General features: G+C 38.3%; 3 protein-coding genes across 9 annotated transcripts; 1 reads left to right on the top strand and 2 right to left on the bottom strand.

The window, feature by feature from the left end:
• Positions 1 to 2,754: 2,754 nt before the first annotated feature.
• LOC135644621 (protein WVD2-like 3) lies at positions 2,755 to 9,828 on the top strand. Of its 6 annotated transcripts, none has more exons than XM_065162362.1 (8): positions 2,760 to 2,910; positions 6,038 to 6,076; positions 6,179 to 6,435; positions 6,775 to 6,860; positions 6,937 to 7,030; positions 7,119 to 7,190; positions 8,144 to 8,254; positions 9,303 to 9,828. In XM_065162362.1, exons 2-8 carry the CDS (start codon positions 6,073 to 6,075, stop codon positions 9,522 to 9,524), a joined length of 846 nt encoding a protein of 281 aa, XP_065018434.1. In that variant the 5' UTR covers positions 2,760 to 2,910; positions 6,038 to 6,072; the 3' UTR covers positions 9,525 to 9,828. The 6 variants fall into 6 exon arrangements, with proteins under 6 accessions (XP_065018430.1, XP_065018429.1, XP_065018434.1 ...); XM_065162360.1 differs by having other exon boundaries at positions 2,760 to 2,923; XM_065162359.1 differs by lacking the exon at positions 2,760 to 2,910 and adding an exon at positions 3,694 to 3,893.
• Positions 9,829 to 10,467: 639 nt separating this feature from the next.
• Positions 10,468 to 13,525, bottom strand: LOC135644048 (uncharacterized). Of its 2 annotated transcripts, none has more exons than XM_065161436.1 (2): positions 13,246 to 13,525; positions 10,468 to 12,961 (listed from the first exon to the last, which is right to left on the bottom strand). In XM_065161436.1, exon 2 carries the CDS (start codon positions 12,948 to 12,950, stop codon positions 10,710 to 10,712), a length of 2,241 nt encoding a protein of 746 aa, XP_065017508.1. In that variant the 5' UTR covers positions 12,951 to 12,961; positions 13,246 to 13,525; the 3' UTR covers positions 10,468 to 10,709. The 2 variants fall into 2 exon arrangements, with proteins under 2 accessions (XP_065017508.1, XP_065017507.1); XM_065161435.1 differs by having other exon boundaries at positions 10,468 to 13,020; positions 13,246 to 13,524.
• A 1,065-nt stretch (positions 13,526 to 14,590) lies between these two features.
• LOC135644515 (GRF-interacting factor 1-like) lies at positions 14,591 to 19,784 on the bottom strand. Its single transcript, XM_065162151.1, has 4 exons — positions 19,539 to 19,784; positions 17,640 to 17,716; positions 16,858 to 16,939; positions 14,591 to 15,245 (listed from the first exon to the last, which is right to left on the bottom strand). The coding sequence occupies exons 1-4, from the start codon at positions 19,623 to 19,625 to the stop codon at positions 14,838 to 14,840; spliced, it is 654 nt and encodes a 217-aa protein (XP_065018223.1). The 5' UTR covers positions 19,626 to 19,784; the 3' UTR covers positions 14,591 to 14,837.
• Positions 19,785 to 27,377: the final 7,593 nt, after the last annotated feature.

Genomic DNA, 27,377 nt, shown 5'->3' with positions numbered 1-27,377 from the left:
GTTCATTTTTCTTCCACTCTGTCTGTTTGGTGGATTATTCATTCATGCCAGTGCTTGCCTGCATGTTGTCCACCAGGCCACTCTTGTGGCCAAAGATAAGGGTCATGCTGGTACTTGTGATGCAAAGTGGTACCACCATGTCTCTGTAGTGAGATGCTTCTCTGCGCTGGTGAAACTTCCATGAACCTCATTCTTTCAGTGTTGTCTTCTCGGATGCCATGTCTTCCATCACATCTCTCTATCAGTACCACAAGTCTGGTGCTTCCCTTGGATTCTTCTTGCAGTCTTTGCTGCTTCTGAGTTGTGCTGGTTTCTTGTACAAACTTGTAAAGACCAACACCTTTCATTTTACATTTCAGTTAATGATGGCTGGCCTCTTTATGTTCTTCAACAGTTGTTTTGACTGTTCAAGTTGAAACACCTACAGAAGCACAAGTTTAGTGACTCATTGCATCAGTACACTAACTGGAAGCTATATGGAGACATGGAAACAGCTAAAAGTGCTCCTAGAACTCCAGGTAGAGGAATCCACAAGCTTTTCCACCACCACCAACTCAGTTCGATGGAGACCATGGAAATCCTAGTTTGATCTGGGAAGTGATGTTTGATGGATGCTTTAGAGGAAGATGCAAATATAGATGGATAATTCCATGAACCATCTGAAAGCTAACTTTTCAATGTGATGAGACAAGTAAACTTGGTGGTGTGCTGACAGTATTCCCCCACCACCGTCTGCCAACTCCCATTCCCCTCTTACTCTTATCTGACATCAAGAGTTTAACCATATAGATACCTTCCAGCCTCCAATAGCTTTCTCAAGAGAAGTCGATTAAACCTGTGTGAATTCTGATGTTGATCTCACAAATTTGTTTCTTCAAGGTTCTTCAGGATGCTGGATTATTGTCAAATCCTTATCCCATCTCTCTATCCACCAAAAAAAGAAAAGAAAAGAAAAGAATCATGAGAGTCTCTAAATGAGATCAAACAGGCCAAGGAAGAATCAAACAATCTCTTTTTTCTCTAATCTGTCAAAAAAGGGCAGGAAAAAGAGAGAGTTCTCAGTGTAGCCATAGTGAATGAGACAAAAGTTGGCCTTCTTCTGACTACAAACCATTAACACAGCTTCTGGAAGAAAGAGGGTGAATAAACTAAGTTTGATTCTTATCACAGATCTTATACTTTTGCTTACGGAGACTTCAAACAAGTGGATGCTTAATCCCTCTCTCCCTAACCAATGCTCCTAATAGTAGCATAATTAGAGTTGTGATAGCCAAAAAAATTATAATGTTGCTATAGACTTTTATTAGATCATGACAGGCACAAACTAGCATTGAGAAGGTGACCAAATCTAAGCATGCCTATTTGACCTCATAGTGACGATGATTTCTACTTGAAGACTCTCAATTATGCAAGCAATGCCAATCTAGAGAGACAACCTTACAGCTGCATTAGTCCTCAAATTGTGCACTCTGATAATTCTCCTTCACCCTAACAAGACATCATCCAATCAAACCCAGCTACTCATGTACATGACAATTCTCTTGCACCCTACCGACACCTCTCTCCAATCTAAAAGTAGCAAATCAGAGAGAGAGAGAGAGAGAGAGGATTATGTTGTGACTCTCTTATCAAAAGCAGGATTAAGGAGCAAGCAATTGTCAAGGTTGATGATGGACTGCTGTCCCTTCTTTCACTACGCATACCGGCAAACCGAACCCACAGACGCACCCGACAGATGAGCCTGAGGTGGTGGCCCACCACGATGGCGGACCCCCGGTGGTCTCTGAGCCACGACATGAGAACCCTGAGACGGACCCAGGGATGGGACCAGAAGCCACCCAATCGACGGGTCCCGCCGCTCCCGGAGGTAAAGGTTGTGGATCGCATCGAGGTTTAAGATGGCGTCACTTTTCGGGTCGGGAACCCCTGGGTCTCCTTGGTTATTCTTTCTTACTCTTAATCTCTTCTTCTTGTCTTTGTAATCAAGTCTCATTTGAAAGTTACATTCACTGCTAATCCTTATCATTAGGTCACATAATGTGTTGTAGAGCCTTTCTTGTCCTATTTTGCTATTTACTTCTACTGTTGCTGAATTCCATTTGAATTCATCATCACATATATACTATATACTTGTTTGCATGTCACCAAAAAAATGTTTATAATAGCTTTTGGGTGTTGTACATAACAGTATCTAAAAATAATGTCTTTTTCATACTTGCCTGAAGGTCAAAGGAATGTGAAGACAAAGTCAAAATTGAGGGAAGTCAAGGTCAACAATTTTTATTGTAATAGTAAAAGTACAATTCTCAGGATATTTGTTTTTTTTCCTTGTTTATTCACCATACTAACCTACCACTATTACTATAACAAAAGAAAAAAAGAAGTGGCACAATAATTTAGTAGATTAAAGTTACTATGTAACGGAAGATATAATGTAACATCCGTTATTTCCGATAAGGGTTCCCGTTATATAATCGGTGGCATTTTCGTTATTTAATCGAAGTTTACGAAACGGCTTTTTATTTGTACCCATTGTTTACCCCCTCCGTGATTGGAGACGAACAGCGGGGCGAAATCGTATGGGAGGTGGCTGATGGGGTTCGAATGAAGAAGGACAGAAAGCATTATTAAGCGGATTAGTTCCTTCGTCGGGTTATTCTGGTGTCCCGTCACCGGTGATCATTGCCACCTAATATGACACGAAGGCCCCGCATTACCTGCGAAGAACTCGAACGCACACCTCGCAAGAGATGGATTGCCTGCCGTTAGTTGACGGCGTCAAGAAATCGAGTCCGTATAAATTAGCTTAACAGAGCTCGGTGTCGTCACCGAGAGGAGACGAGGGCGGCGACGGCGGCGGACGAGGAGGTAGAGGAGGGAAGAGAAGGATCCCGGGAGGAATAAACGAAGGCGAGACTTCAAGGCATTGATCCCTTCCTTTTCATTCTATCCTGTTTAGATTCTTGACACGTTTCTTGTTCCGAATCGAATGCTCGAGCGGTTCAATCTCGGTTCCTGCTTGATCTCGAGGGGACGATCGGTTTACGTTTGGGATCGTCTCTTCTGTGTACGAATCTTTTGCTAATTTCTTCTCGATCAGAGCTTTTCTGATCCCTCCTGAATCGGCATTTTGAGAATGTGCGCAAGGATTTGTTCGGGAATGTTGCTGCCGCATGGTTTTGATGCAATCTTTTGACTTCGTGTTCTACATAGTTGAAGATAATGTTTTCTTTTCCTTCCACTTCTCCGGCTTTAATATTCTATTGATCCTGCCTTCATTAAAAATTGATTTTTTAGGTCTAAGCAGGTAAGTGCAGATGTCTTTCTTTCGTCTGATTCCTCTCTCGTTTATCTCTTCCTCTCGGTTTGAATTGGTTTGGGTTAACTTTATTGCCCTCCGAGTCAGTACTTCCGATAATGTTGTTCACCATTGCTGATGCTAGTTGCTTGTTGATAGCTGCCAAGTTTTCTCTTTAAGAAGTTCAGTGGCGAACATCAAAAGTACCTCGATTGATTGTCAAATTGTCATATTCTCTGATTGGTCTGGTTTTTCCATGAAAGAACCAATGTAGAAAAAGAAATACCTAATCTTTTTCTAAAGTACAGGGCAGGAAAGTGACACGGAAGAAAAGAAAGATTTGGGAAAGGCGTCTTCTTAAGGTGACATTAGTTTGTTGCCGTGACAAAACTGTATTCTTCCATTGAATGCTTCAGAACTGAGATCTTTTAAATGTCACACAAAATTTGCGTCCTACAGAATCCGTATCTAAACCTTAATTCTTTGTTCAAGTTTTTGCTCCTGGGATCGACTTGCCTGCATCAGTTTTTCCTGATAATTGTCAGGGAAAGAATTTGAACCTAGACTGTCATCTTATCTTTTGTGGCGTTTGCAGGTTGGTGTAAACTAACATCTTGCTTCCATAATCTGATAAAGTCTCTTGGATTATTGATTATTTCTGTCTGAAGAGCGTTATTTTTCATTGGTGGAGACAGCGATGAATTGCTTTGGTATTTGTATTTTCTGGTTGTATACAGCAAAATATACAAGCAGTCTAAAGTTTGAAACCATTTTTTGTTTCTTTGCGGTATAGGATGATGTATTAGTATTCATTTTCTGTTACAGGTCTATTTTTCTTCCCTCCTATACGTATGGGGTGAAGAGAATATGATTTCTGATTTTGTTTTAGATTCCAGGAAACCAAAATACTGAACAAAAATTTGTGCACTAAATATTATTTTTTTGAATTGAAGATGGATTTGCTTTTCCCCTTCGAACAAAGTCCTAAGAAGTAAATTGGTTAAGACAAGCAACTGCAACATGTTCATTCACCCCCATGAAAGTCTTTATTTTAGCTGTTAGGTTCTACCTTTCTAGAATTCTAGTTTCTTTTTGACTTAGTTGTTTAGTATCATAAAGAACTTTTTAATACCTCATGAATGGAGATTCGAAAGGATGCTTGCTACATGAAGAAAGAGTTTTTTAGTACCAATTTATAAAAATAAGAATGACATTCAAATTATAGAGGAATTAAAATCATGAGCTGTACTATGAGACTTTGGAAAAGAGTTATCTAAAATAGAATAAGGTTTAAAACATATTTATCCAAAAATCAATTTAGTTTTATGCCTAGAAGATCAATCATAGAAGCTATTTATTTATTCAGACAATTAATGAAAAAGTATAAGGAGAAAAAGAAAGATTTACATATGGTTTTTATTGACTTATAGAAGGCCTACGGTTCCTAGAGATTCCTATGATAGGGTTCCTAGAGATTTACTATGATGGGCTTAAGAAAATAAAGATGCATCTACTAATTATATTGATGTTATTAAAGATATGTATGATGATGTAGCTACTAGTGTTAGAATTATAAGGAGCGTGTCTAGTGAGTTTCTTATTAGCATAGGATTACATTAAGGATTCGCATTCAGTTCCTACTTCACATTGATAATGGATGAATTTACTAGTCAAGTACATGATAGACCTCCATGGTATATGTTGTTTGCTGATGTTATTGTTTTAGTTGATGAGAGCCTAAATGGAATTAATTATTAACTTGAGCTATTAAGGTAAACCTTAGAAACTAAGAGTTTTAGATTAAGTAGGACTAAAACCGAATATATAAAATGTAATTTTAATGATTCTATGAATAAACATGAGAATATAGTTAGGTTGTATGGGTAAGAAGTCCCTTTAAGTAAAAGCTTTAGATATCTTGGATAAATTATTCAATAAGATGGAGAAATCGATTAAGATATTATTCATAGAGTAAAAATGGGATGATTAAAATGATGAGGGGCATCAGGAGTCTTGTGTGATCATTGGATACCTTTGAGATTAAAAGAAAAATTTTATAAGATAGTTGTGAGGCCAAAGCTTTATGGATCTAAGTGTTGGGTAGTTAAGAAACCACATATACAAAAAGTTTGTCTTGTCGAGATGAAAATGTCAAGATAGATGTTCGGAGTTACTACGAAGGATAGGAAAAGAAATATTTTTATTTGTGAATAACTAGGTATCGTTTTAATAGAGGATAATATGAGGAAAATCATTTAAAATGGTATGGACATGTATTTAGAAGACCTTTGGATGCAATAGTCAAAAGAGCTGAAATGAGTAATGCTAGTGGTATAAAGAGAAATAAAAGAAGATCTAGAAAGACTTTAATAGAAATTATAAATAAAGATTTAAGTATTCTGAGCTTAACTAAACATATGATTTTTTATAAATTTTATTAACAGTAAAAGAATTTATGTAGCCAATTTCAAATAGTTGGAACTTACGACCTTGTTATCGTTGTTTAATATCATAAAGGAGTCCCTGTTCACTAGGTAGCTAAGATAGCTGCACATCAAATGTCCAAATCCTTAAATAGGTAGCATTTTACTAAGTTCATGTCAGCTTTGTCATTGGTTAATTTGTGCAAGATGAGGCTAGTCTATGGTGACTAAAACATTGGTAACTATGTTATTTATGATTGCTTATTGGCAGCATATATACTAATTCCTTTCTTTCTTATGTTGCCGTCTTCTGCAGGAATTTGATCTATTAAGTCACTTTGTTGCAGATTGATGGGTAAGGAAATCATAAAAGTGGCTACGGGTGGAAAATCAGATTTAGTTGTTTGTGATCAAGCTAATGATCTTTCTAGCAAACTTTTTGCAATTGTTGAGTCAGGTAGAGCTATAAACAACACAAAGGGTGATGAGAACTCTCATGAGGAACAAGAAGTGCCTCATCTTAGAAATTTAAGTTTGGGTCAGAATACAGCAGAAAAGAGGCATAGGACCCAGAAGTCATTAGTTCAGAAGAAGCCAGCAGCATCAAGGCCTGCTAATGCTGGAAATATACAATCTCACCACACTGTTCCTCGACCATTCTCTCTTGCAACTGAAAAGCGTGCTTCAGGTGGAAATAGAGCTTTTATTTCTGAGGTAACTGGCAATGGAGACAAACCTGATGATATGCAGTCAGCAAACATCCTAACTTCATGTTGCAAATTGCATACTTTTTAAATGACTATGGAAGGACCATAAGTAGTGATATCTAATCTTGTCAAAGCCAAAAAACTTGGTTTCAATTTTATTTAAGAAAATAACTTTTCATGGTGCACAGTGCATACCTTTAAAAAATTTTGGAAGGGCCACAAGTGGTGATCACTTTTACAAGTGGTGACATGCTTGAAAACATTTTATTTTCTCTTTAAATTGTTTTGAGAACCTGAAGATTGGTCGATCATGAAATTAATCGTGACTGTTTGCAATGTATTCCAGAGTAACTTACCTCCCATGACTAGCAAGCCTTTGCAACCTGACAACACAATTTATCCAGACAATGAGGATTCTTACTCTGTTGCTTCGTATCCTTTTTCTAGTTTCATATCTGACAACGTCTATCTTTTAAAGACCTGTATTAGTTTCTTAAATATTTCATAGCACTGCACTGTCTGTAAGAACTATGAGAGGCCGGACAACTGTGGCAACTGCCCCTACTTTCAGATGTAATGAGCGTGCAGAAAGGCGGAAGGAGGTACTATCTCTAGCTGCTAAATGCAATTCGATTGTTTATCATCTTAATCCACTGAATCTAAGCTCCCTTTATCCTCTCTTTTGTTTAGTTCTATTCTAAGTTGGAACAGAAACACCAGGCTCTGGAAGCAGAGAAAAACCAATCTGAAGCTAGAATAAGGGTATGCTTTCTTGCGTCTATTGATCTCCTCGGTAATGGTGCGTGAGAAGTTATCTTATGTCCACTGTGGAGTATGTTTATTACAGGATGTGTTAGAACTTAAGATCTCGCTAGTTACCTTGCAAACATAAAGGGAAGCTTCATAAAACTTAGACATGTGAAAACAGATCATAATAACTAGTAGACGCCAAAGCTGAATTTTATTTAATATAACACTATTACTAGGGTAACCATGTGTAGGAGACTGATGTTATTTGGATGCCCACCATGTTGTATAGACTTTCAACTGTTTACATTGAAAAGGACTTAAAATTCATACTCCTTTGCAGTGAGTAAGTACCATGGTTTCTTTTTTAACTGTCTTCTATCTCCTTATTTCATTGACTGCATATTAGTCATGCTCATTCCAAGATGAGCACAAGTACCGCATGATGTCTCCTTTGATTGTTCTTTCCAGCATTGCACAAAAAATTTGCTCTAATCTTTGGATGCAGGAGAGCCAGCTGATTTTTCACTACATTGTGTAATTAGTATCCAGCATCATTTTGGTGATTGTAACATGCTTATTAGACATTAGATATTACTCACATTTTGCAAACATGATAAATAATTGGGAGTTACGAAGTCGACAGTTGTACACAAGATCATGCTGGCAAGTCATCTTGAAGAGGCCTCACAAGAGTGGGGGTCTAATGGACCAGAGAAAAGAAGGAAAATATGTTGTGGAACACTTTTAAGTTTGAGAAAAAAAAAATAATGAAATTGAAATGTCGTATACAATCAAATTCTTGACTTAGAACCAGAATATGCTTCATAATGTTGTAAAGTTAAGATGATTCTCTATCAGGGCATGCTTATGAATAAATTCCAAATTGAACAAGTTTAATAAACATTCTTTTATGGAAAATGCATGACTTGAAGACTGTTGAGTTTTAATTCTCCTAAGTTTTCCAGGAAGAGCAAGAGGCAGCTCTGAAAGAATTTAGGAAGAGGTTGACTTTTAAGGCAAACCCAATGCCTAGCTTCTACCATGAGGGCCCTCCTCCTAAGGTGGAACTAAAGAAGGTATGTTCTTTAAGCTTGGACTCACTTGTATTTAAATATTTTTAGTAATTAAAAAATGATAAAAGCACATATATTACTTAAATGTTAAGATCTTCAAATAATACTTTTCATTTTGCTGGTGGCTGGAGTTCTGCAAATATTTTGGCAATCAACTTGGATTTGTTTCATTACTTAGGAAGTATAACCTTCTAGCTGTACAGAAAGAACCAAGGAGTCTTTTTCATTTTACATCTTGAGCTATTAACGCTGAAAGTTGGATGCTTTGGCATGTTAAAATTAACATTTAAGCATAATTTCATTTGCAGATTTAACTGTGGTAAAAAAATTGTCCAAGCTATTTATCTAATTTACAATAATTAGATAGTTCTCAGTTCTCACAATGCTTCATGTTGTTGTTTCTTTAATGTGTGCATTGTTATATTTTACATTGGTCCTTACTCTATTTTGTCTTAATAAATTGTATAGCATGGTTTGCCTTATCGGTCTATACGGTGTATCGATCAGTTGTCGGTACAATATGTACCGAGCCGTACCGAGCATACCGAAACATGATACATGGGGACATACCAATGTACCGTTCTTGTCAGTCTCCTATTGGACCGATACATATCGCCCCATACCAAGCGGTATGTTGCGGTACGACAAATCTTATTGCATAGTACTAATAATTTTATATGATAGATAATTCTTTGAAAACAAGAATCAACATGAGGTAAAAGAAAGTATAAGTTTTAATTTCAAGAGAGAAATCAAGGATGTGGTTGAATTTGGTTATTGCTCTATATTATATTATATTATATTATATTATATTATATTATATTATATTATACTTGATTGTTTTTTCCAAAGGGATAACCAGTTAGCATGGTATTAATTACATAAAGCATCTTTCATGTTGTTGCATCATTATATTATACTGATACTAACTTTATCCAGTTTTTCTTCTCTAATCGTTACTCCTTTATAGCTGATTGCTTTCTTGATAATGCTTATTACTACTCTTTTGCACTGAATTCTATATAATTGAGGTAATTTTCTTTCAAAAAAGGTACCTCCTACACGCCCTAAATCACCCAAGCTCACTCGAAGAAAGAGCCACGGCGAAGCCACCACACCTGAAGGAGATAACTGCAATGGAGTATGCGGTCGGTTTCATTGTCATAGCTTGGGCACCAACATGGAAGCCACAAACAAGTTGCAGAACAGCTCCAAGAATATGAAAGGCAAAGAAGGGCTCAAGTCCAAGCCTCTTGCTGGAGTGGGGATGTGAGGTGTGCTTTTACATGCTCTTGGAAGCTTACCTCTCACGTCTCACCTCACAAAAATGACCTCGTACTATCGATCTGAGCTGATGTTTTTGTTTATTGATTGACTGTGGCTTTTGAGGACTTTGGACACCGACGGTGCCATGTTTGATGCTGTAAATTCTGTATCTTATTTGTATACGTGTGTATCAACCTCACAGTTGCTCGGTACTGAATGGATTTTATTTGACTTTGTTATGTGAAAACCATGAATTCTATGTAAAACATTTCTTGATCATGGAGTTTGTAATCGACAGACACCTTCAACAACCGTTTTGATCTTTTAGCGTTTGTAGCATCAATTGTCCTATTGATTGTTGCATCTCATGTGCAATAATGGCTTGAACAAAAGAACCAACTTTTCTTCCGACGTAATCTCACTCTTTGATACTCATCTTAAACCAGCAATAATGCACGAATGATATCCCAAATTTCAAGGAAACATAGAAATACTTTTTAACCACAATGCTGGCAGACAAACTGAGAAAAGATTTGTTTGTTTACCAGTCTCATCATCTGATTATTAATGATCAATTTTTTTTTGTTCGCTTCAATTTGATGACTTCATTGCTATTAACTCCATCAGCAAATCGAGACATTCTTGCATGACATTAACATCAATTAGGTCCAACAAATTAGTGCAAATGAAACAAGCCATGATGATAGAGACGGCAAAATGATATGCTACGTTTGAAGTAAAATTGCCGAATGCATTACTGTAATGTGGCTACGATATCAAGTGGGGCAATCCAAAGAAAGTGATCATAGCTGTACATCTATTAGAAAAATATAAAACAACTTACATATTATATCTTCAATATTAACAAAAGAGTGGCATGGTTAACATGCTGATAGATCAGTGAATGCCAAGATGTTTATAAATTGATCCAAGCAGCAGACTGAAGAGAATTTAAAAAGATATTGTAGCCTGAAAATATTCAGAAAATAAATAACCAGTCAACCAACATGGTCAAAGATTACGTTACACTGTACATCAGCTTTGCCCTTGATGTCATCAAGTTAAGATTATGTAACCAAGAGCATTTCCTAGAGATCAGAGGACAAAGCAAACAACCGAATAAACTCTTCATAAGCTCTACTCCAAGTTTACTTAACTTTCGACAGGACCCTGACCACCAGACTGCCCACTGTTACACAGGTGCTGCACATGTTGTTCTGAAGTGACCTGTTTGATTGCATCGGCTACAGTGCACAATCCGTTTAACTCGACCATGATCTTCTGGCCGCACTCTCTTCTTTCTCGGTCTTCCTGGAGGCCTCAGCGATTTGGGTGGATTTACAACTATCGCAATCTGATTCTCACCATTTTGATTTGATTCTGATGATTCTTTCCAAAGACTCTTATCTGGGATCGGATGAATGGTTTGCGAATAGGTCTTCCTATAATTTGCCACGGTGAAGAAGCTCTCGGTGTACCTATGAACATTCTGTCGGCATGACAGTAGTGCAGCCACACCATGAGCACAAGGCAACCCATCGAGCTGCCAACCACGACAATAGCAGCACCGGTTGCGAATATCCACAATAACGCTGCCTTCATGGGAGGAGACAACTTCAAACTCTGCTTCGTTTGCTCGTCCAACTTGATAGCCCCGTGCCCGTTCTATTGCATCCGAGACTCGTTGTTCAGCTGATGGCACAAGGATCGTTGTCCACTGCATGCTAGCTTCACGTCGCTCATTGAACCAAGTCATCAACTGCCGCCTAATGTACTCCATCATCTGGATTATTGGAAGCGCAGAAGCTTCAAGTATCCAATTATTAAGTGATTCAACAATATTTGCTGTAAGGTGTCCAAATCGTGTTCCCTCAAAGTAGGACGTTGCCCAAAGACGTGGTGGAATTCGTCGAATCCAAAAGGCAGCCTCAGGTGATATTTCTTCAATTTCCAAAATCTTGGCTTCAAAATCAATTGCTATGAGAGCATGGGCAGCTCCCCAGAGGAGATTAACAAGCACAGAATTGCTGAACTCTTTGCGAAAACTCTCGCTAAGGTGGTGCATGCAGAACCCATGGAAGGCAGTGGGGAAGTTAAAGTCCACTCCATCTACAATGCCCTTCTGCCTATCTGACAAGATTGTGAGCCTAGGCATGTTCTCGGTATTGGCCTCAAGCAAAGCATGCAGTTCAGACAAAAACCATATCCAATTCTCATCGCTTGCCTCATCAACAACCCCAAAAGCTAGAGGAAATAGAGCACCATCTCCATCAAACCCAGTAGCCAACAGTAAGGTTCCCAGATATTTACTCTTTAGGACTGTCTTATCGAGACCGATCAATGGTCGGCATGCATTTACAAAACCATATATTGAGGCATAGAACGAAATGAAAAGTCGTTGAAAACAATTATCATCATAATTTCTGTAGACAGATGCAATGCTTCCTGGGTTCGTCCTCTTAATTTGTTCACAGTACTGTGGTAAGAGGCGATAACCTTCTTCAAAGGACCCACGAACTGCAGCCATGATTCGTTCCTTTCCTCTCCAGGCCTGCTTGTAAGACAAAGTTATTCCGTGCATGCGGTGGATTTCTTCCAGTATCTCCTTAGGTTTGTAGTGTGGATTCTCTCGGAGCCTTTCCTCGACAGAGTTGGCGACCCACTCAACTGATGCCTGCTGATGCCCAAGATGGTTGATTCCATTGCATGTATGAGTCTCATGGATGGTCCTGATAGTGAAATTTGGTACCCCAGGGAGCTTCGCTGCATGAATGCGCCATGGGCAACCCTCAACAGAACACTTTGCTGTAAAGCGTGTCTTATCTGACTTCACAGTTTGGATCTCAAAGTGGCATGCGATGGCTGCATCACGTATAGCCCGGCGGCAGCTCTTGACATCGCCAAACTCCTGGCCTACAGAGAGCTGGTGGTCTGGATTCACGATCACTGCACGAGCCTGCAATACCTGAGGGACTACTAGCTGACCCTGCAACATCTCTTGTGTCAATCCAAGGGCGAGATTCTGCTCCTGATCAACGGAAAGCTGGTCCAGGTTATGGTCGACACCAAGATCATGGGTATCAGCAAGAGCCAATTCATGGTTGTCCGAGAGACCCAAGTCATGATTTTGTGCAGCGAGGGCGTCTTGGTCGGGGTCATGGCTATGCCCTAAAGCCAGCTCCTCGCCGTCATCATGGCCGTGGTCATGATGATGGTGGTGGTGCCCCAAAACCAGTTGGCTCTCATGTGAATGCCCGAGCATGAGATCATGACTGTGAGCTTGGCCTAAACCGAGGTCATGGTCATGAGGGTGCCCAAGAACGAGCCCATGCCTCTGCCCAAGGCCTAAACCGTGGTCCTCGCTGATAACTAGGTCATGGCTCTGGCCGAGGGCTAAGCCAGGGTTTCCAAGAACCAAATCTTGGTCGGCCATCTAGTCCAAATCTGGCGAAAGAGAGAAGAAATTTCTCAAATCTGTCAACAGCTTCTAAAAATCCAAAAACCTGGAAGAAACATAGTAGACATCAAAGATAAAAGATGAGAACTGAAACAATTATTATCCTCCAAGCATTCGTTTGCAACAACAAGAAAGGCACCAAAGAAACATCACAACCTATGGCCGAGTCACAAGCGCTCGAATCGAAACCAAAACCAGAGCCATAAAAAGAATAAAAATCCAATCTTTGTTTCCCGCAACAGAGCCAAAGATTCAAGACCAATAAGAATACCTCAACCACGGTGCCTGCCTCAGGAGAGCGCCGCCAAGATCCGAGCTTTAAGGGGACGAGACGCAGTAGACGAGTCAAGAAGACGACGAACAGCTAGGGTTCGAGATTTCGTTCACAAGGCAGAAGGGAAGAGTGGCTCCTTTCGGGGAGGAACGAGAGGCGAACGTTGGAGGAGGGCGGGAATCGGGAGGGAAGGGGAGGGATTCGAAGGAAGGGCAGAGGGATGCAGAGGGCGAAGAAGGGAAGAAGGGGAGGGCACGGGTGGGGGAGAGCGCAAAAGGGCAGAGGCGAGGAGGGGTGGCGATGGAAAGAGATGGCTGCGGGGCCGACTAAGGAAGGGGGCATTTAGGTCAACATGGAGAGCCACCGGCTCGATATTTCAAGCAATATTACATGGTTGCCCTCCCGATTTGGTTAGGGCTCCACCTGCATTTGCTGTGCTGCCCTCCTACTTCTTATTAATTATTAATTTCATTTTCATTTATTTTATTTTATTTTATTTTCTCTTTTGTTCATCCTTTTTCCTTCCATCCTAAGATGATTCTGATATCATACACGGATTATTCTCGATCCATTTGATTCACCAATTAAACAATTTGGAAAATGTATTCCACTTCCATATAAAAGGTATTTTCAATTAATATTTAATTCTTTTTTTATTATGAAGATGATTAAATAGAAAAATAAATCTTAAGATATTTTGGGATATTACTTGAATATTATATATTATTTTCAATTTGATTATATTTTTATTTTCTTAAAAACATTGCATTGCATGCAGTTTTATATCATATTTGTCGGTAGGCAAATAAAGAGATAAAAGATTGTTATTGTTACTTCATAGAATTACTTAATAATAAAATATAATTTTATTAAATATAATCTCTCGATTATTAATATCATCTTCCAAACTTAGTCTTAAATTATAAAAAAGTTAAATCGATCTAAAAAAGTTATTTCTCATCTCTTCCTCTTCGATATTTAGATCATCTCATTTGATTATCTATTTTTTTCCGTCATTTATGATTAAAAAAAAAACAAAAAAATGAAAAAAAAAGATAAGAAACACAGAAGGAGTTGAAAATTTACAGAGAAATATCTCAAGAATATAAAATAAAATTATAAATAGTGAAAAGGGACTGTCAATTAAAATCTTCAAATGAATTGCTGTGGCAGAAATCAATATAGATACTGCACACAAGTGAAGAAAACTGCTGCTTCCAGATTGCAGCAAATGAAACAGCTCATCAATTTATCTCAAGTTGGATCATTCGAGTCTAGTATTCATGACACTACTGCAGATTACCATCCAAGCAAGAAGGTTTGACATGGCCAGCACAAACACTTCAGTAGAATCAATACAAACTATTCAACCATACATCTACAAAGCTTCCATACCATACTAATTATATGTCTAACGAGACTAACAGGAAGATCTGATACAATATACTACACCTCATCATAGTCAATGCCGGCTGGTACAATCATCCACACGATAAAAAAAAAAAAAGAGTTCCAACATGAAAGTTTTCAGTCATCTTCAACCTTCTACCTAGCTTAAGATGATGACTGACATCGGCACAAGCTGATTCCTAGTTCCCTTCCTCCTCTGATGAGCCCTTCAAGTAAGGAGGCTCTGTGCCATCTCCATTTTGCCGTCCCGAGTTGCCTCCACGGGCTTCGGTGGACACTGCATTCCCTGCTTCCTGCTTCGCTGAATTGGTACTGCGGCCACCGAAGTCGGAGTATACTCCAGCTGCTAGTGCCGTATTGCCTCCGACGCTGGCCTCGCCATGAAGCATGTTGAAGCCGGTGTTCCCTCCGGAGCTCACTCCGAGCTGACTGTGCAGTGCTGCTTGGTGCTGCAGAGAGGACATTGGTGACTGTGCGTACAGCATGGAGGATCGAGCCGCCAGAAGCGACTGAGGAGGAGTCATCTGCTGGGCTTGCTGGTATTGAACATAACGAGGGCCTGATTGCATAACAGTATTGGGAGGAAACTGTAGACAGAAAATAAACATGGTGAGGTATGTAACTTAGGAACTTCATGGAATGGTTCTAATCAAGTTCTAATCATCTTAACCTGATATCCTATGACATGCAGCTCAAAACAAGAAGGGGATGCAAAACTTCAAAATTTTCACCTTTGTGAAGGAGACACTAAGGCTAAAGCTTCAACTTTCAATTTTAAACCACTGCTAACTTATTTTACTTTATAGATTATTTTTCCTCCTTTTGAATAAATGTCGTCTGGATGGAATACTAGTAGTGCTTGTTTTGTCTCACTGGTCTTGCAAGTAATCTTTCCATCAACTCAACTGTTAATGTTCATAACCGATTCTCTTCACACAAAGAAATTTGATGTTTGGCTTTGCAGCAATGTCAGAGAAAAGAAGGGGAAGAACAAGGTAAAAGGACTTGGAGGAGGTAATTACATGACAAAAGATTTTGGTGATCCTGTGGCTTGTTTGAAATGGTACTCCCTATCATTTCAAGACCCAATCAATATTTTGTCTTAACAACTCCCTGTAATTGGAGAAACTTGATATTTGACTTCCCTCATGCAGCCTCTCACCATATTTTGCTTTGCACATTCAGATACATAGCAAATCACAAATTAACTTTGTTTTGTGTACACTAATATGAACCGAAAGGTGATGAATGATACTGAACACACACAAAAAAAAAAATGATAATTTGCATTATTTTTTGAAAAAAAAAAAGCCTTAATGCAATGACTTTTTCTTTCAGTTTGTGCTTCCATGCATCTCATGATGCATGATTATTTGTTCCAACAGGGATGAAAAAAAAAAATTTAGGGAAGTGATAAATTTTCCGGTGAAGTTTAATGGCCTCTCTTTGACAAAATCTCTATTTATTGCATTTTTACACCGAAAAGAGTTCATCAAAGTTATACAGTGTATACAACACGGCTTATTCTAGAAACAAATAACAGTTTTGTGAAATAAATAAAATCAAAATTGATGCCATTAATTGCTATTACGTGGTTTTGTAGTTTAAACCAAAAAGGCCAGGAAGAAAAATCATCTGGGAATGGTAAAACAAAGAGAACATTGATATGGTTCAACTGAGTGTGGCAAGGCAAGGGTTGCTTATGCCACCGCCCACTAAGACCATATCAGTACACATGTGGAACTTGCTATTGCTGAACCTATGCTGACATATACTCAGTGCTTAGCTTATGTAAGTGCAAATAGCAAAGTATCAGGATCAAAAAAATTCAATTCAACCAACTCTCTTGTTCTGAATGGCAACTATCAACTGAGTTGGTCAATTTCAAAGAAATATATGAGGATCAAAAGTGAATCCGAGAATATCAAATCCTAGAGGTGGATTATTTTGGATTTTTATCTCTCAAGTTTAGTGGATAAACAAATTGATTAATTAAGAATTGAGAAAATATACACTAGAGAATCATGACTCTTGCTTGTGGAAAACCAAGAGATGATCCTAACACATCAAACAATTCACATAATACCAACAATCTGATCAAAGATTACCATGTTTCTTATTTTCATGAAAACATTTTCATGAAAACACAGTAGGCTGGAAAGAAGAATTTAGGAATAACATGTTGGTGATGATGCGTACTTGAGCAAGGGTAGGAACTTGTTGTTGGCTGTCTGCAATGGCAGCAAGATACATGAGATTTCTTTGAAGCTTAGCTTGATTCCTGTAGTAGAATAAGGAGTACAACAGTTCTCAGAATATGATTTACATATGTGCACATAATAATTTTTTTCTCAAATCTATAAGGAATAGATTTACGTTATGAAAATTTAACAAGTTTTATATAAAATGAATACAAAGAAAGTTTATAAAGAGGATTAGGATCCCCCATTCAGAAAATAAATGAGATTGAGAATTCGAGATCAGTACAGAGGACCAAGATTTGACGTACGATAAATTAAACCATATAAAATGAAGACATCACCGGAAATATATACTAGAAAATGTCTATCGATTGAGAAAAAAATGAAATTTGTAAAAAGACCTTATAATACTCCTTGAGCTCCATATTATGACTACTACTTGATAGCTTTTTTTTTTGTTGTTGTTGTATAAATGTATGACACTGTAATCTTAATAATAAGAAAAATAATAGCAAAATGCACCTTTGTTTGTAGCTACTGCAAATGAACCATAAATTAATAGAACTTTAGAAGTATTTAATTCATCATGAAAAGAAAGTAACTAAGCATAAAATGGAACATCACAAGAACCATATGACCGTTTCATAATTTTCGGTGGCATTCACACCTCTGTCCATGTCATACCCAAGGGATGTAAGTATTGATCTGAATCATATGATTGTATTTTACATGTATCACAGTGAACATCTCTGTTGCATATTACCAAGGTTTTGGACTTACTCAGCACATTCGTCAGCTTTGCCTGCATTTTGATTGTCCAGAATAGCCAAAATCAACTGCTTATTCTCATCCAAATACTGCAGAACAAAGAGGCAAATAGAAAATCAAGATTTAGATGCCATTTCATACCACAAATTCAACAGCAAACTGTACAGTCCGAGGCCTTCTTTTGTCATTGAGCTATCTTGAGTTGTCATAAGCATGGCTTGTTAAGCATTGATAATAAGAAAAGTTGCTTGAGTTAGATAAATTAAATTATGGTAGGGACATATATGCATTGCAGATAATTAAACAATCGTTTAAAATTGTATAGAAAACATTGTGTATAAGCATACAAGCATGTGATTGTACAATGTAATAAGATACATCTGGGGAAAGTCCATTTATGCAGCCTTACATTATACTTTTCAAGCATGATATATACACATCCATGATAGATATGCCGATACGATATAATTATTTACATTTTACTATAATTATACACCATAATTTGTTGCCTGATGGCTATGTAAAGCTCAAGACATGCATTTATGCATTACATTTCAACAATGTGTCTGGGTGGTAGGTTCATTCATTTGACCATGATAAATGAACATATGGATATTGATATCCATTATAAATCATGGAAGATAAAACTTTGTGATAATGGTGTGGCTACAAGTCAAATTATTCTATGGGATGTTATATACATCTTAATTGCCATCATCTTGCTCATCCCTATTAATAAAATTCCTTACCATAAGAATAAAACTTAGACTTCGTGATTGCACATATAAAGAAAAATATAACTAACAGAACAAGATATATGGCAGTACATTGGCAAAATAATTTCTTCAACTTATTCTATAGAGCAGAGAGTGGTGATCTAAAAGACAATCAACAATATTTATGAGATCTTCTTTAAACTAGTCAACTGATATTTAATCTGATCCACCATCTGGCTGTCGTCCTTTTTCCTCTAGTTTGAAAGGGGACTAAAAGGCAACCAGGCAAAAGCACCAAAACTCAAGAATATATGTTGTAGGACCAAAGAATGAAACCCATTTTCCCACTAAAGAACTACTACAAGCCAACTTCCAAAGATCTAACACAAATTTGTACATTATTCTTCTCTAACAGAGCAATCCAAGGCCTCTCTTAACGAAAAAAACCACCATCATTGTGCACAAATAGCAACAACCAGCTAGAAATTCTAAATGACCAAAAATATTTGATAAAATCCACCAACCAATGAATCGTCAACGGACCCTGCATAGAAGTCACCCGAAAAGCACAAGCAACCCATCCAAACACTATGCCAAGAAGCCGGAACAGGAAATACAAGAAACTCCTCTGCCGAAAGATCATTAGAACACCATTTACTAGCCTAGAAATAGCTTCAAGATTGAGATGCATCAGAACAAGAATGCTTAGCCGAGCAACAAAGAAGAAGAGAAAACCATCGAGCAGAGGAAGAGATAATTTCACCACAAGAAGTTCTCAAAACACCAAGAGCTCCATCAAAGATGCACCAAAACATACATTCTTGATCAAGCATCCGAGACTACCACATACCATTTTCTCAGTGAAACATTAACGCATGCAGGTTAAAGAATAAACACTCTTTAAAGAGCATCACAATGCAAGAGCTCAACCAAACAACCAATAAGACTAGATACCCATTTTCCACTAAACCGTCGAGGAACCCTAAGCTCAAAGAAACAAAACCAGTGGCCTGTACCAAATGCACCACCAGAAAGAAAAGAACATTCACCAATATTAACTGTGACAAAAGCTCACATTAACCGTAAGCAACAAGAACAAGATAAACAACCACTGTATCACAGAACCGGGGCGGAGAAACTGAAGGAGTGGGAGAAAAGGAAAACTCGGTTGAGGAAGAGGGGATCAACGGCGCACCTGCTGAATGATATCAGTGGTGACTTGATTTGGGGAAGCATAGGCTGCCATCATGGGCTGCTGCATCTGCATGAGGTGCTGCTGCATCTCCCAAACCCACCCTTCCTTTCTAGACACCCTCACTGCTCCTCTTTTAGGTTATATATACACGAAAGAGACAAGCAAGAAGAGATTAGAGGGCAGGGTGGCGTCTTCTTCAGCTTGCTTGGGGCTTTCTTCAAGCCTTCTCCCTCCCGTGTAGTTGCCATCAAAGGTTCCACTCACTGCCTCCTTTATTTACTTTAAGCATGAAGCTTAATCCGGAGGAGTGATAACCACAGGTCGGTGAATAAAGATGCGAGGTGACGATAGGGGCGGTGAGGGGAGATAGATTCCATCGGTCACGTGCGAGGCAGGCGAGGGTGGGGGGCCGACAGGGAACCTACGAACTGCGAAGTCTTCGGACCACACGCATGGACTGTCGGAACCGGTCGGACCGGGCCGGTCGGAGGATGGGTATTCAAGTGGATGCATGTCATCTTCTCCTTGTTGTGTTCTTGCCTTGATTTGATTCCACCATCACTTGCGTTGCTGCTGGGGATGGGGAGGTGGATGGATTGGCTTGCACTGGATTGAATTATTTGGGATTCAGACACTGTTCATGGGTTATGTTTGTGCATGGCTGTGTGCCTTTCGCAGGTCCAAGAACATGTACTGCAAACCCCCCCCCACCCCCCCTGTTCTTGTTTCGTGCTTTGAATCTTTCCTTCAAAATGGAAAGATGGGTGGATTGAATGATTTTGGCTGCAGTCACTGTTTTGTGCAGTACTGCTTCAAAATGCACTGCAAGCGGTGGCCACCGGAGCTGCCCTCAATCAAACATTTAGGTGGAAGTGAAAGACGAGGGAGGGGGCAAAAAAGTGAAGGAGATGCTCCCAATTCCCCAAACAAAGGAAGGGGTTGCTGGGGCTCCCTATGGGCTGGCCAGATGTGATGGGATGAGATGGGATTGGCATCTTATATATCCCAGCTTGTAGAAAAGCAACATCTCCCGGAAACAGTGACATGTCCTTAGCCGTGGCCACCGAGTAATAGGATCATCATCTCCAACCATTCTCTCTCATTCTGTAGTTTTCCTCTGTACATTTCTCCTTGCTGGTGGCTGCATGTTTCTTTTACTGCTAGTAAAAATGGTGGCTGATCTCCAACTTCCCATGAGGAGCTGCATGAGATAAAAAGTCTTCAAGGACTCTACATATATGGCATACGAGTCAATAATGATTCTATATTTGTATGGTAATGCCCTGCCCACTGACATACACATAGCAGTGTCTGCAATAGATGAAATGCGTCAAAAAGTAAAAACCACCCTCTGACAGTCACATGAAAGTTCATTTTCTAGTGGAGAGTCGTTGCCAGGCAAGCCTTTTACCGGAAGCTGAAACATGAATATCTTTCTTGTTGCAGTAGAAGTGTTGCATGCAAACCATTTTCCACGATACAATACAATGGATTACATATGCTGGACACATGTGAGGATATAAACTGAAATAAATTTTTTTTTTTTTATATGAACAAGTATTAGAAGTTCATATAATAGAATTAAATGAAATCACAATCGAATAAAATACCAAGATATATGTGGAAAATCATGAAGAGTAAAAAATCATTGGATAAACTAGAGATAATTCACTATAAAAATAATGAATATACAAATCTCAATCTCTTACCTAAAACCCTAGCAACAATCACAAGAGAATAATTGAGATACAAAGATCACGTCACTGTGCACAATATCTAAATTCTTCCTAAGTAATCATAGTAAGAATCTACTATGATTTGATCTAACCTGAGATGAAAACACTGTTAGATGATTGAGAACAGTCTCTCTGCGTTGTCCTTGTTTTTTTTTCCTTTCTTTCTTCTTGGATTTCTATCTTTTTCTCCTCCTTTTTGTTGTTCCCAAGATGTGCTATGCTGCCCTTGTTGTTGCTCTTTTATGCTTATTTTCGTAGCTACCACACCCCTCGTTAATATGAATTAGGGTTAGGTTAAGAAGGGGTGAGCTGTGGGCTGATAAAGCCCACCTTGGGTTGAATGTGGGCTGTTAGCCCAACAACCTCCCCCTTCAGTCCATAAGGGAGGCTATCACAAGACTCCTCAATGTGAAGTCATGCCGACCAACTGTCGGCATATCTTTTGTCTTTCTTTTGGTAAGGTCTTTATCAATATGTCTGCTCCGTTGTCATCTGTGTGAATTTTCTGAAGCTGTAACTACTTCTCTTCAAATACATTTCGAATCCAGTAATATCTAACATTTATATGCTTTGACTTGGAATGAAACATTGAGTTCTTATATAAATGGATGACACTTTGACTGTCACAATGCACCACATAGTTTTTCTGTTTCAGCCCCAATTCTTGTAAGAATTCTTTCATCCATAACATTTCTTTGCATACTTCTGTAGCATCAATATATTCTGCCTCTATGGTGGAGAGAGTAATACACCTTTGCAATCTGGATTGCCATGACATAGCTCCCCCTGCAAAAGTAAATACATAATCTGATGTGGACTTCCTCGTATCTATATCTCTTGCCATATCTACACCCGTATAACTTGTCAACACAGGTGGTCCACCTCTAAAGCTTAAACAAACCTTAGAACTCCCTCTGAGATATCTAAAAATCCACCTCACTGCTGCCCAGTGCTCTTTTCCTGGATTTGCAAGAAATCTGCTAGTAACACCAACTACATATGCGATGTCCGGCCTTATACATATCATTGCATACATTAAACTTCCAATTGTTGAAGTATAAGGAACCTTTTGCATTTTCTCCTTCTCCTCATTACTTGATGGACTATATTCTCAGCACAACTTGAAGTGATCTGCAAGAGGAGAACTAACTGGCTTTGCATTGCTTATACTGAACCTTTCCAAAACCTTCACGATGTATTTCTCCTGTGACAATCAAATCTTCTTAGTTTTTCTTTCACGGAAAATCTGCATGTCCAATATTTGCTTTGCTAGCCCCATGTCCTTCATTGCAAAAGACTCACTCAGTTCCTTCTTCAACTTGTCAATTTTAGATATATCTTTCCCAAGAATAAGCATGTCATCAACATAAATTAAGAGAATAATAAAATTCTCACCAAACTATTTGATGTATACACAATGATCGGAAGTCGTTCTTTTGTATCAATTTTTTGTTATAAATGAATCAAACTTTCTGTACCACTGTCTTGGAGCTTGCTTTAGCCCATACAAGCTCTTCTTCAACTTACAGACAAAGTTCTCTTTACCTTTGACTTTGAAGCCTTCTGGTTGCTCCATATAAATTTCCTCCTCCAAATCACCATGAAGGAAAGTTGTCTTCACATCTAACTGCTCAACCTCTAAGTCATAGCTAGTAGCAATACCAAGAGCAATACGAATAGAAGACATTTTAACAACAGGAGAAAAAATCTCTTCAAAGTCAATACCTTTCTTTTGACCAAAGCCTTTCATAACCAATTTAGCTTTGTACTTTGGTTGAGAATAATATTCTTGAGTCTTCAACCTAAAAACTCACTTATTCATTAAAGCCTTAATTTCATTTAGTAGTAGTACCAAATCATAAGTATGGTTCTTCTGAAGAGCATCCATCTCTTCCTGCATAGCAACTAACCACTTCTCTTTCTGCTCACTTTCAACTACTTCTTGGTAACTCTCTAGTTCACCTGCATCAATAAGCATCACATACTCATCTGTAGAGTATCTTATGGAAGGTTGACGTTGTCTAGAAGATCTTCTCAATTGAGGTTCTGTGGGAAGTTGCTCTCCAACTTCTTCTTGCTTAACATATCCTACAGGTTTATCAACATCAGGCTCTACACCATCTTCCTGCATATCTCCCCCATCACCCTGATATACTAGAGGAGTAACTGGGTCATAATCTGCTAATCCTTCTGCAGAAGTCTTGGCTGGTGCCTTCTTCTTCAAATCCTCAAAGGTTTGATCCTCAAAGAAGACTACATCTCTGCTTCTAAATATTTTCTACTTTTCTGGATCCCAAAACATGTAACAAAACTGATCATGTGAGTAACCAAGAAAAATACATTATTTAGTCTTACCATCCAACTTGGACCTCTCATTGTTTGGAACATGTGCAAATGCACGACAACCAAACACTCTCAAATGCCTGTAGAAAACATCTTTCCCTGACCATACATGCTCTGCAACATCACCATCTAGGATTATACATGGTGATAAGTTAATCACATCAACTGGAGTTCTCAAAGCCTCATCTCAAAACCTTTTAGGTAGCTTGGCCTGTGAAAGCATACATCTGATCTATCTATAATGGTGCGATTCATCCTCTCTGCAATAGCATTATGCTGAGGTGTACTAGGAACTGTTATCTCATGTTGGATACCATGTGATCTACAATAATAATTAAATAATCCTATGTACTCACCACCATTATATGATCTTATGCATTTAAATTGCCTTTCTGTCTCCCGTTCAACTTTGGCATGAAACTCTTTAAAGACATTAATAACATGATCTTCAGTCTTCAAAGCATATGCCCAAACTTTTCTGGAAAAATCATCTATAAAAGTGATAAAATAAAGTGCACCACTTATACCAGGAATATCAATAGATCCACCATGAGTTTTTGTCTTCAAAGGACCACATACATTTATATAAACATGATCTAAGACATGCATTTTTCTAGACAAAACAGGACTAGCAAATGAAACTCTGTGTTGTTTATTAGCCAAACAATCAATACAAGGGTTCGGATGTATACCTTTGAGGTATGACAATACCTCTCTCTTGGAAAGAGCTTGCAGCCCCTTCTCGCTCATGTGTCCCAATTGCCTATGCCACAACTCCATGAAGTTTTTCTTTGCAGCATTTAACTACTCACCATAAGCTTTGGCCTGCAACCTGTATAAGGTATGACATTTCTTTCCACTAGCCACAATAAGAGAACCCTTACTGAGCTCTCATTGCCCTTTGTAAAATCTGCTATCATAGTCTTCATCATCTAGTCTTATAACTGAAATTAAATTCAACCTCAAGTCAACCACATGCCTCACATCCTTAAGCACCAACTTGTAACTAAGGTTGGTCTTTAAATGAATATCACCTATGCCAATGATGTCTGCTGTGCCATAGTTGCCCATCTTAACAACACCAAAATTTCTAGACCTGTAGGTAGCAAAAAACTCCCTCCGTGGTGTAGCATGATAAGAAGCACATGTGTCAATCACCCACTCAAGATCCTGACACATATAAGAAAAAATATCGTCAGAAGGAGACAAAATCAAATAATCACCACCCTACACTATAGTTATGATATTATCTTTTGACTATGTAGACTCCACTTCTTTTCCTTTTTTCTTGCTCTTCTTAGGTTGCTTACATTGGTTCTTGTAATGTCCTTTCTCACCATAGTTATAACAAACAATATCTTTTCTTGATCTTGACTTGCTCCTACCCATGCGTGAACTACTTCTAGACTTTGAACTTCCTCTGTTCTCTGAGATAAGTTCATGTGAATCATTTTGAGATGTTGTTGAATTCTTTCTTCTCAACTCCTCATTCAACAAACTATTTGTTACTTGACTCATAGTTACAACACCATCTAGTGCAGAATTACTGAGGGAAATCACCAATGTCTCCCAACTTTCTAGTAATGAACTAAGAAGTAACAATGTCTGTAACTCATCATCAAGAGACATTTTCATAAAGGATAACTGGTTAGTGATACTCTGTATTTCATTCAAATGCTCAGCAATAGAAGCACCCTATCTATATTTTACGTTCACAAGTTTTCTAATAAAAAAAACTTCGTTGCGAGTTGTTTTTCTTTCATAGAGACATACCAATTTTTTCCAAAGAGAATATGCAGAACTTTCAGTAGAAATATGGTGAAAGACACTATCATCAAGCCACCGTCGAATAAACCCAACCGTTTTTTGATCTAACATCTTCCACTCATCGTTTGTCATAGTTGTGGATTTTGCACTATCCCCCTGCAAAGGTCCATACAAATCTTTGCAATACAAGAGATCTTCCATTCTTGGTTTCCATATCATCTAATTGTTTCCATTTAAACTAATCATACGAGAAACACTACTGGCATCCATGTTCAAATACAAAATTAAATCACCAAAACCCTGCTTTGATACCAGTCGATGGGATATAAAGTGAAATAACTTTTGTATATGAATAAGTACTAGAAGAGCATAATACACAGCAGAATTAAATGAAATCATAATCAAATAGAACACCAAGATTTACGTGGAAAACCCCTTAATGTGAAGGGTAAAAAATCACGGGACAAATTAGAGATAATCTACTATAAGAATAATTAATATATAAATCACAATCTCTTGTCCAAAACCCTAGCAACAATCACAAGAGAATAACTGGGATATGAGGATCATATCACTGTACACAATATCTAAATTCTCTCCAAGTAATCACAGTAAGAATCTACTATGATTTGATCTAACTTGAGATTAAAACACTATTAGAATTGTGTAATGATTGTATTGCCATATGCCTTTACGTGGGTGTGACCTTTCAGAATTTAGTTGATATGTCAGCTTTCCTGGTTCAGACTTTCAGAATTTTAATTACACACCAACAGCAGCCTGTCGTAAAGTTTGATGGTGATTGAGATAACACTCAGCATGTTTCTAGGTTTAGATTGAGCTCAAGCTGTATATCCTGAGCTGAAAACCTATACATCCATTTGAGATGACCGGTTGAGTTTAGGTGCTGGTGAAGAATCCTTGATATATGTTATCATTGCTTGATCATTAGACGCTGAGTTTAGCTATTCACTCTTTGGTCATTGCTTGATCTTGACAAATAGACACAGGCCAATAAAACACTCAGGACAAGAATCATCTGATAGTGAGCATGTAACAGTGGAGACATCACCTCTATATCTTTTGAAGTGGTCTAATTATGTGTAGCTTTTAATGTAATTGATGGTGCAATCAGAAACATCTCAATGACACAGGAATTGCCTTCGGGTAAGGAGGTTCATTTTCATTGATGTGCCCAGTTAATTAAGGAGGTTCATCAAGGTAAAAGGTTCCATTCCAGTGATGCTGCAGCTGACGAGCAGCAAAGAACTACCATTGATGTGTCCCGTACATTTTAAATGTTTTCCTTTAGTTGATCAAAGATATGAAATATAAATTCTAAAAAAGAGAAGTTAGAGGGAATCCTAAAACTTAAGGATAAGCATTTGCGGAAACTTAAGGCTTTTAAGTTGAACACTCATCGTGGGGCTGAACACAAGTTGCTTTCTCTCTCTCTCTCTCTCTCTCTCTCTGTGACAACCATGTAATGAACCATTTTCTCCTTCAAATTTTCAAATCAAGTCTAAGATCTAAACCTGATATTTCTGACTTTGTTGCCACATTTCAAGCAGTGATCGGGTAAATATTTTCCTTATCAACTGTTTTTGCTATAGTGGATTCAACATTTTGGACTCCTAAATTTTGAAGGTGAATGAGATAAGACTTAGCACGGTTCAAGGTTTAGATTGAGCTCAAGCTGTCCTGAGCTGAAAACCTATGTATTCATTTAAGTTGACTGGGTCAGTTCAGCTGTTAGTGAAGAATCCTTGACAAATACGATCATTATAAGCTGAGTTTAGCTATTCATTCTCTGGTCATTGCTTGATCTTGACAAATAGACAACCAGACAAATAAAACACTCAGGACAACAAATCTTCTGACAGTAAGCATCTAACAATGGAGCTTTCATCGTTAATTAAGGACAAATTGATGTTCCCTGTTAATCAAGGAGGTTCACCAAGGCAAAAACTTCCGTTCCAATGAAGCTGCAGCT

Source organism: Musa acuminata, chromosome BXJ3-8 (assembly GCF_036884655.1).
Source record: "Musa acuminata AAA Group cultivar baxijiao chromosome BXJ3-8, Cavendish_Baxijiao_AAA, whole genome shotgun sequence".
NCBI lineage: Eukaryota > Viridiplantae > Streptophyta > Magnoliopsida > Zingiberales > Musaceae > Musa > Musa acuminata.
The sequence above is the reverse complement of the archived record's forward strand: the minus strand, read 5'-3'. Positions and strand labels throughout refer to the sequence as shown.

What these genes read in the sequence shown, in the direction of transcription:
- LOC135644621 (XM_065162358.1), top strand. Translation starts at nt 6,073, where the DNA reads ATGGGTAAGGAAATCATAAAAGTGGCTACGGGTGGAAAATCAGATTTA. An exon ending in ATAGAGCTTTTATTTCTGAG is followed by an intron (nt 6,436 to 6,774) that starts GTAACTGGCAAT and finishes AATGTATTCCAG; the next exon opens with AGTAACTTACCTCCCATGAC. An exon ending in CTAAGGTGGAACTAAAGAAG is followed by an intron (nt 8,255 to 9,302) that starts GTATGTTCTTTA and finishes CTTTCAAAAAAG; the next exon opens with GTACCTCCTACACGCCCTAA.
- LOC135644048 (XM_065161436.1), bottom strand. Translation starts at nt 12,950, where the DNA reads ATGGCCGACCAAGATTTGGTTCTTGGAAACCCTGGCTTAGCCCTCGGC.
- LOC135644515 (XM_065162151.1), bottom strand. Translation starts at nt 19,625, where the DNA reads ATGCAGCAGCACCTCATGCAGATGCAGCAGCCCATGATGGCAGCCTAT. An exon ending in CCACTGATATCATTCAGCAG is followed by an intron (nt 17,717 to 19,538) that starts GTGCGCCGTTGA and finishes TTTGTTCTGCAG; the next exon opens with TATTTGGATGAGAATAAGCA. An exon ending in AAAGCTGACGAATGTGCTGA is followed by an intron (nt 16,940 to 17,639) that starts GTAAGTCCAAAA and finishes ATTCTACTACAG; the next exon opens with GAATCAAGCTAAGCTTCAAA.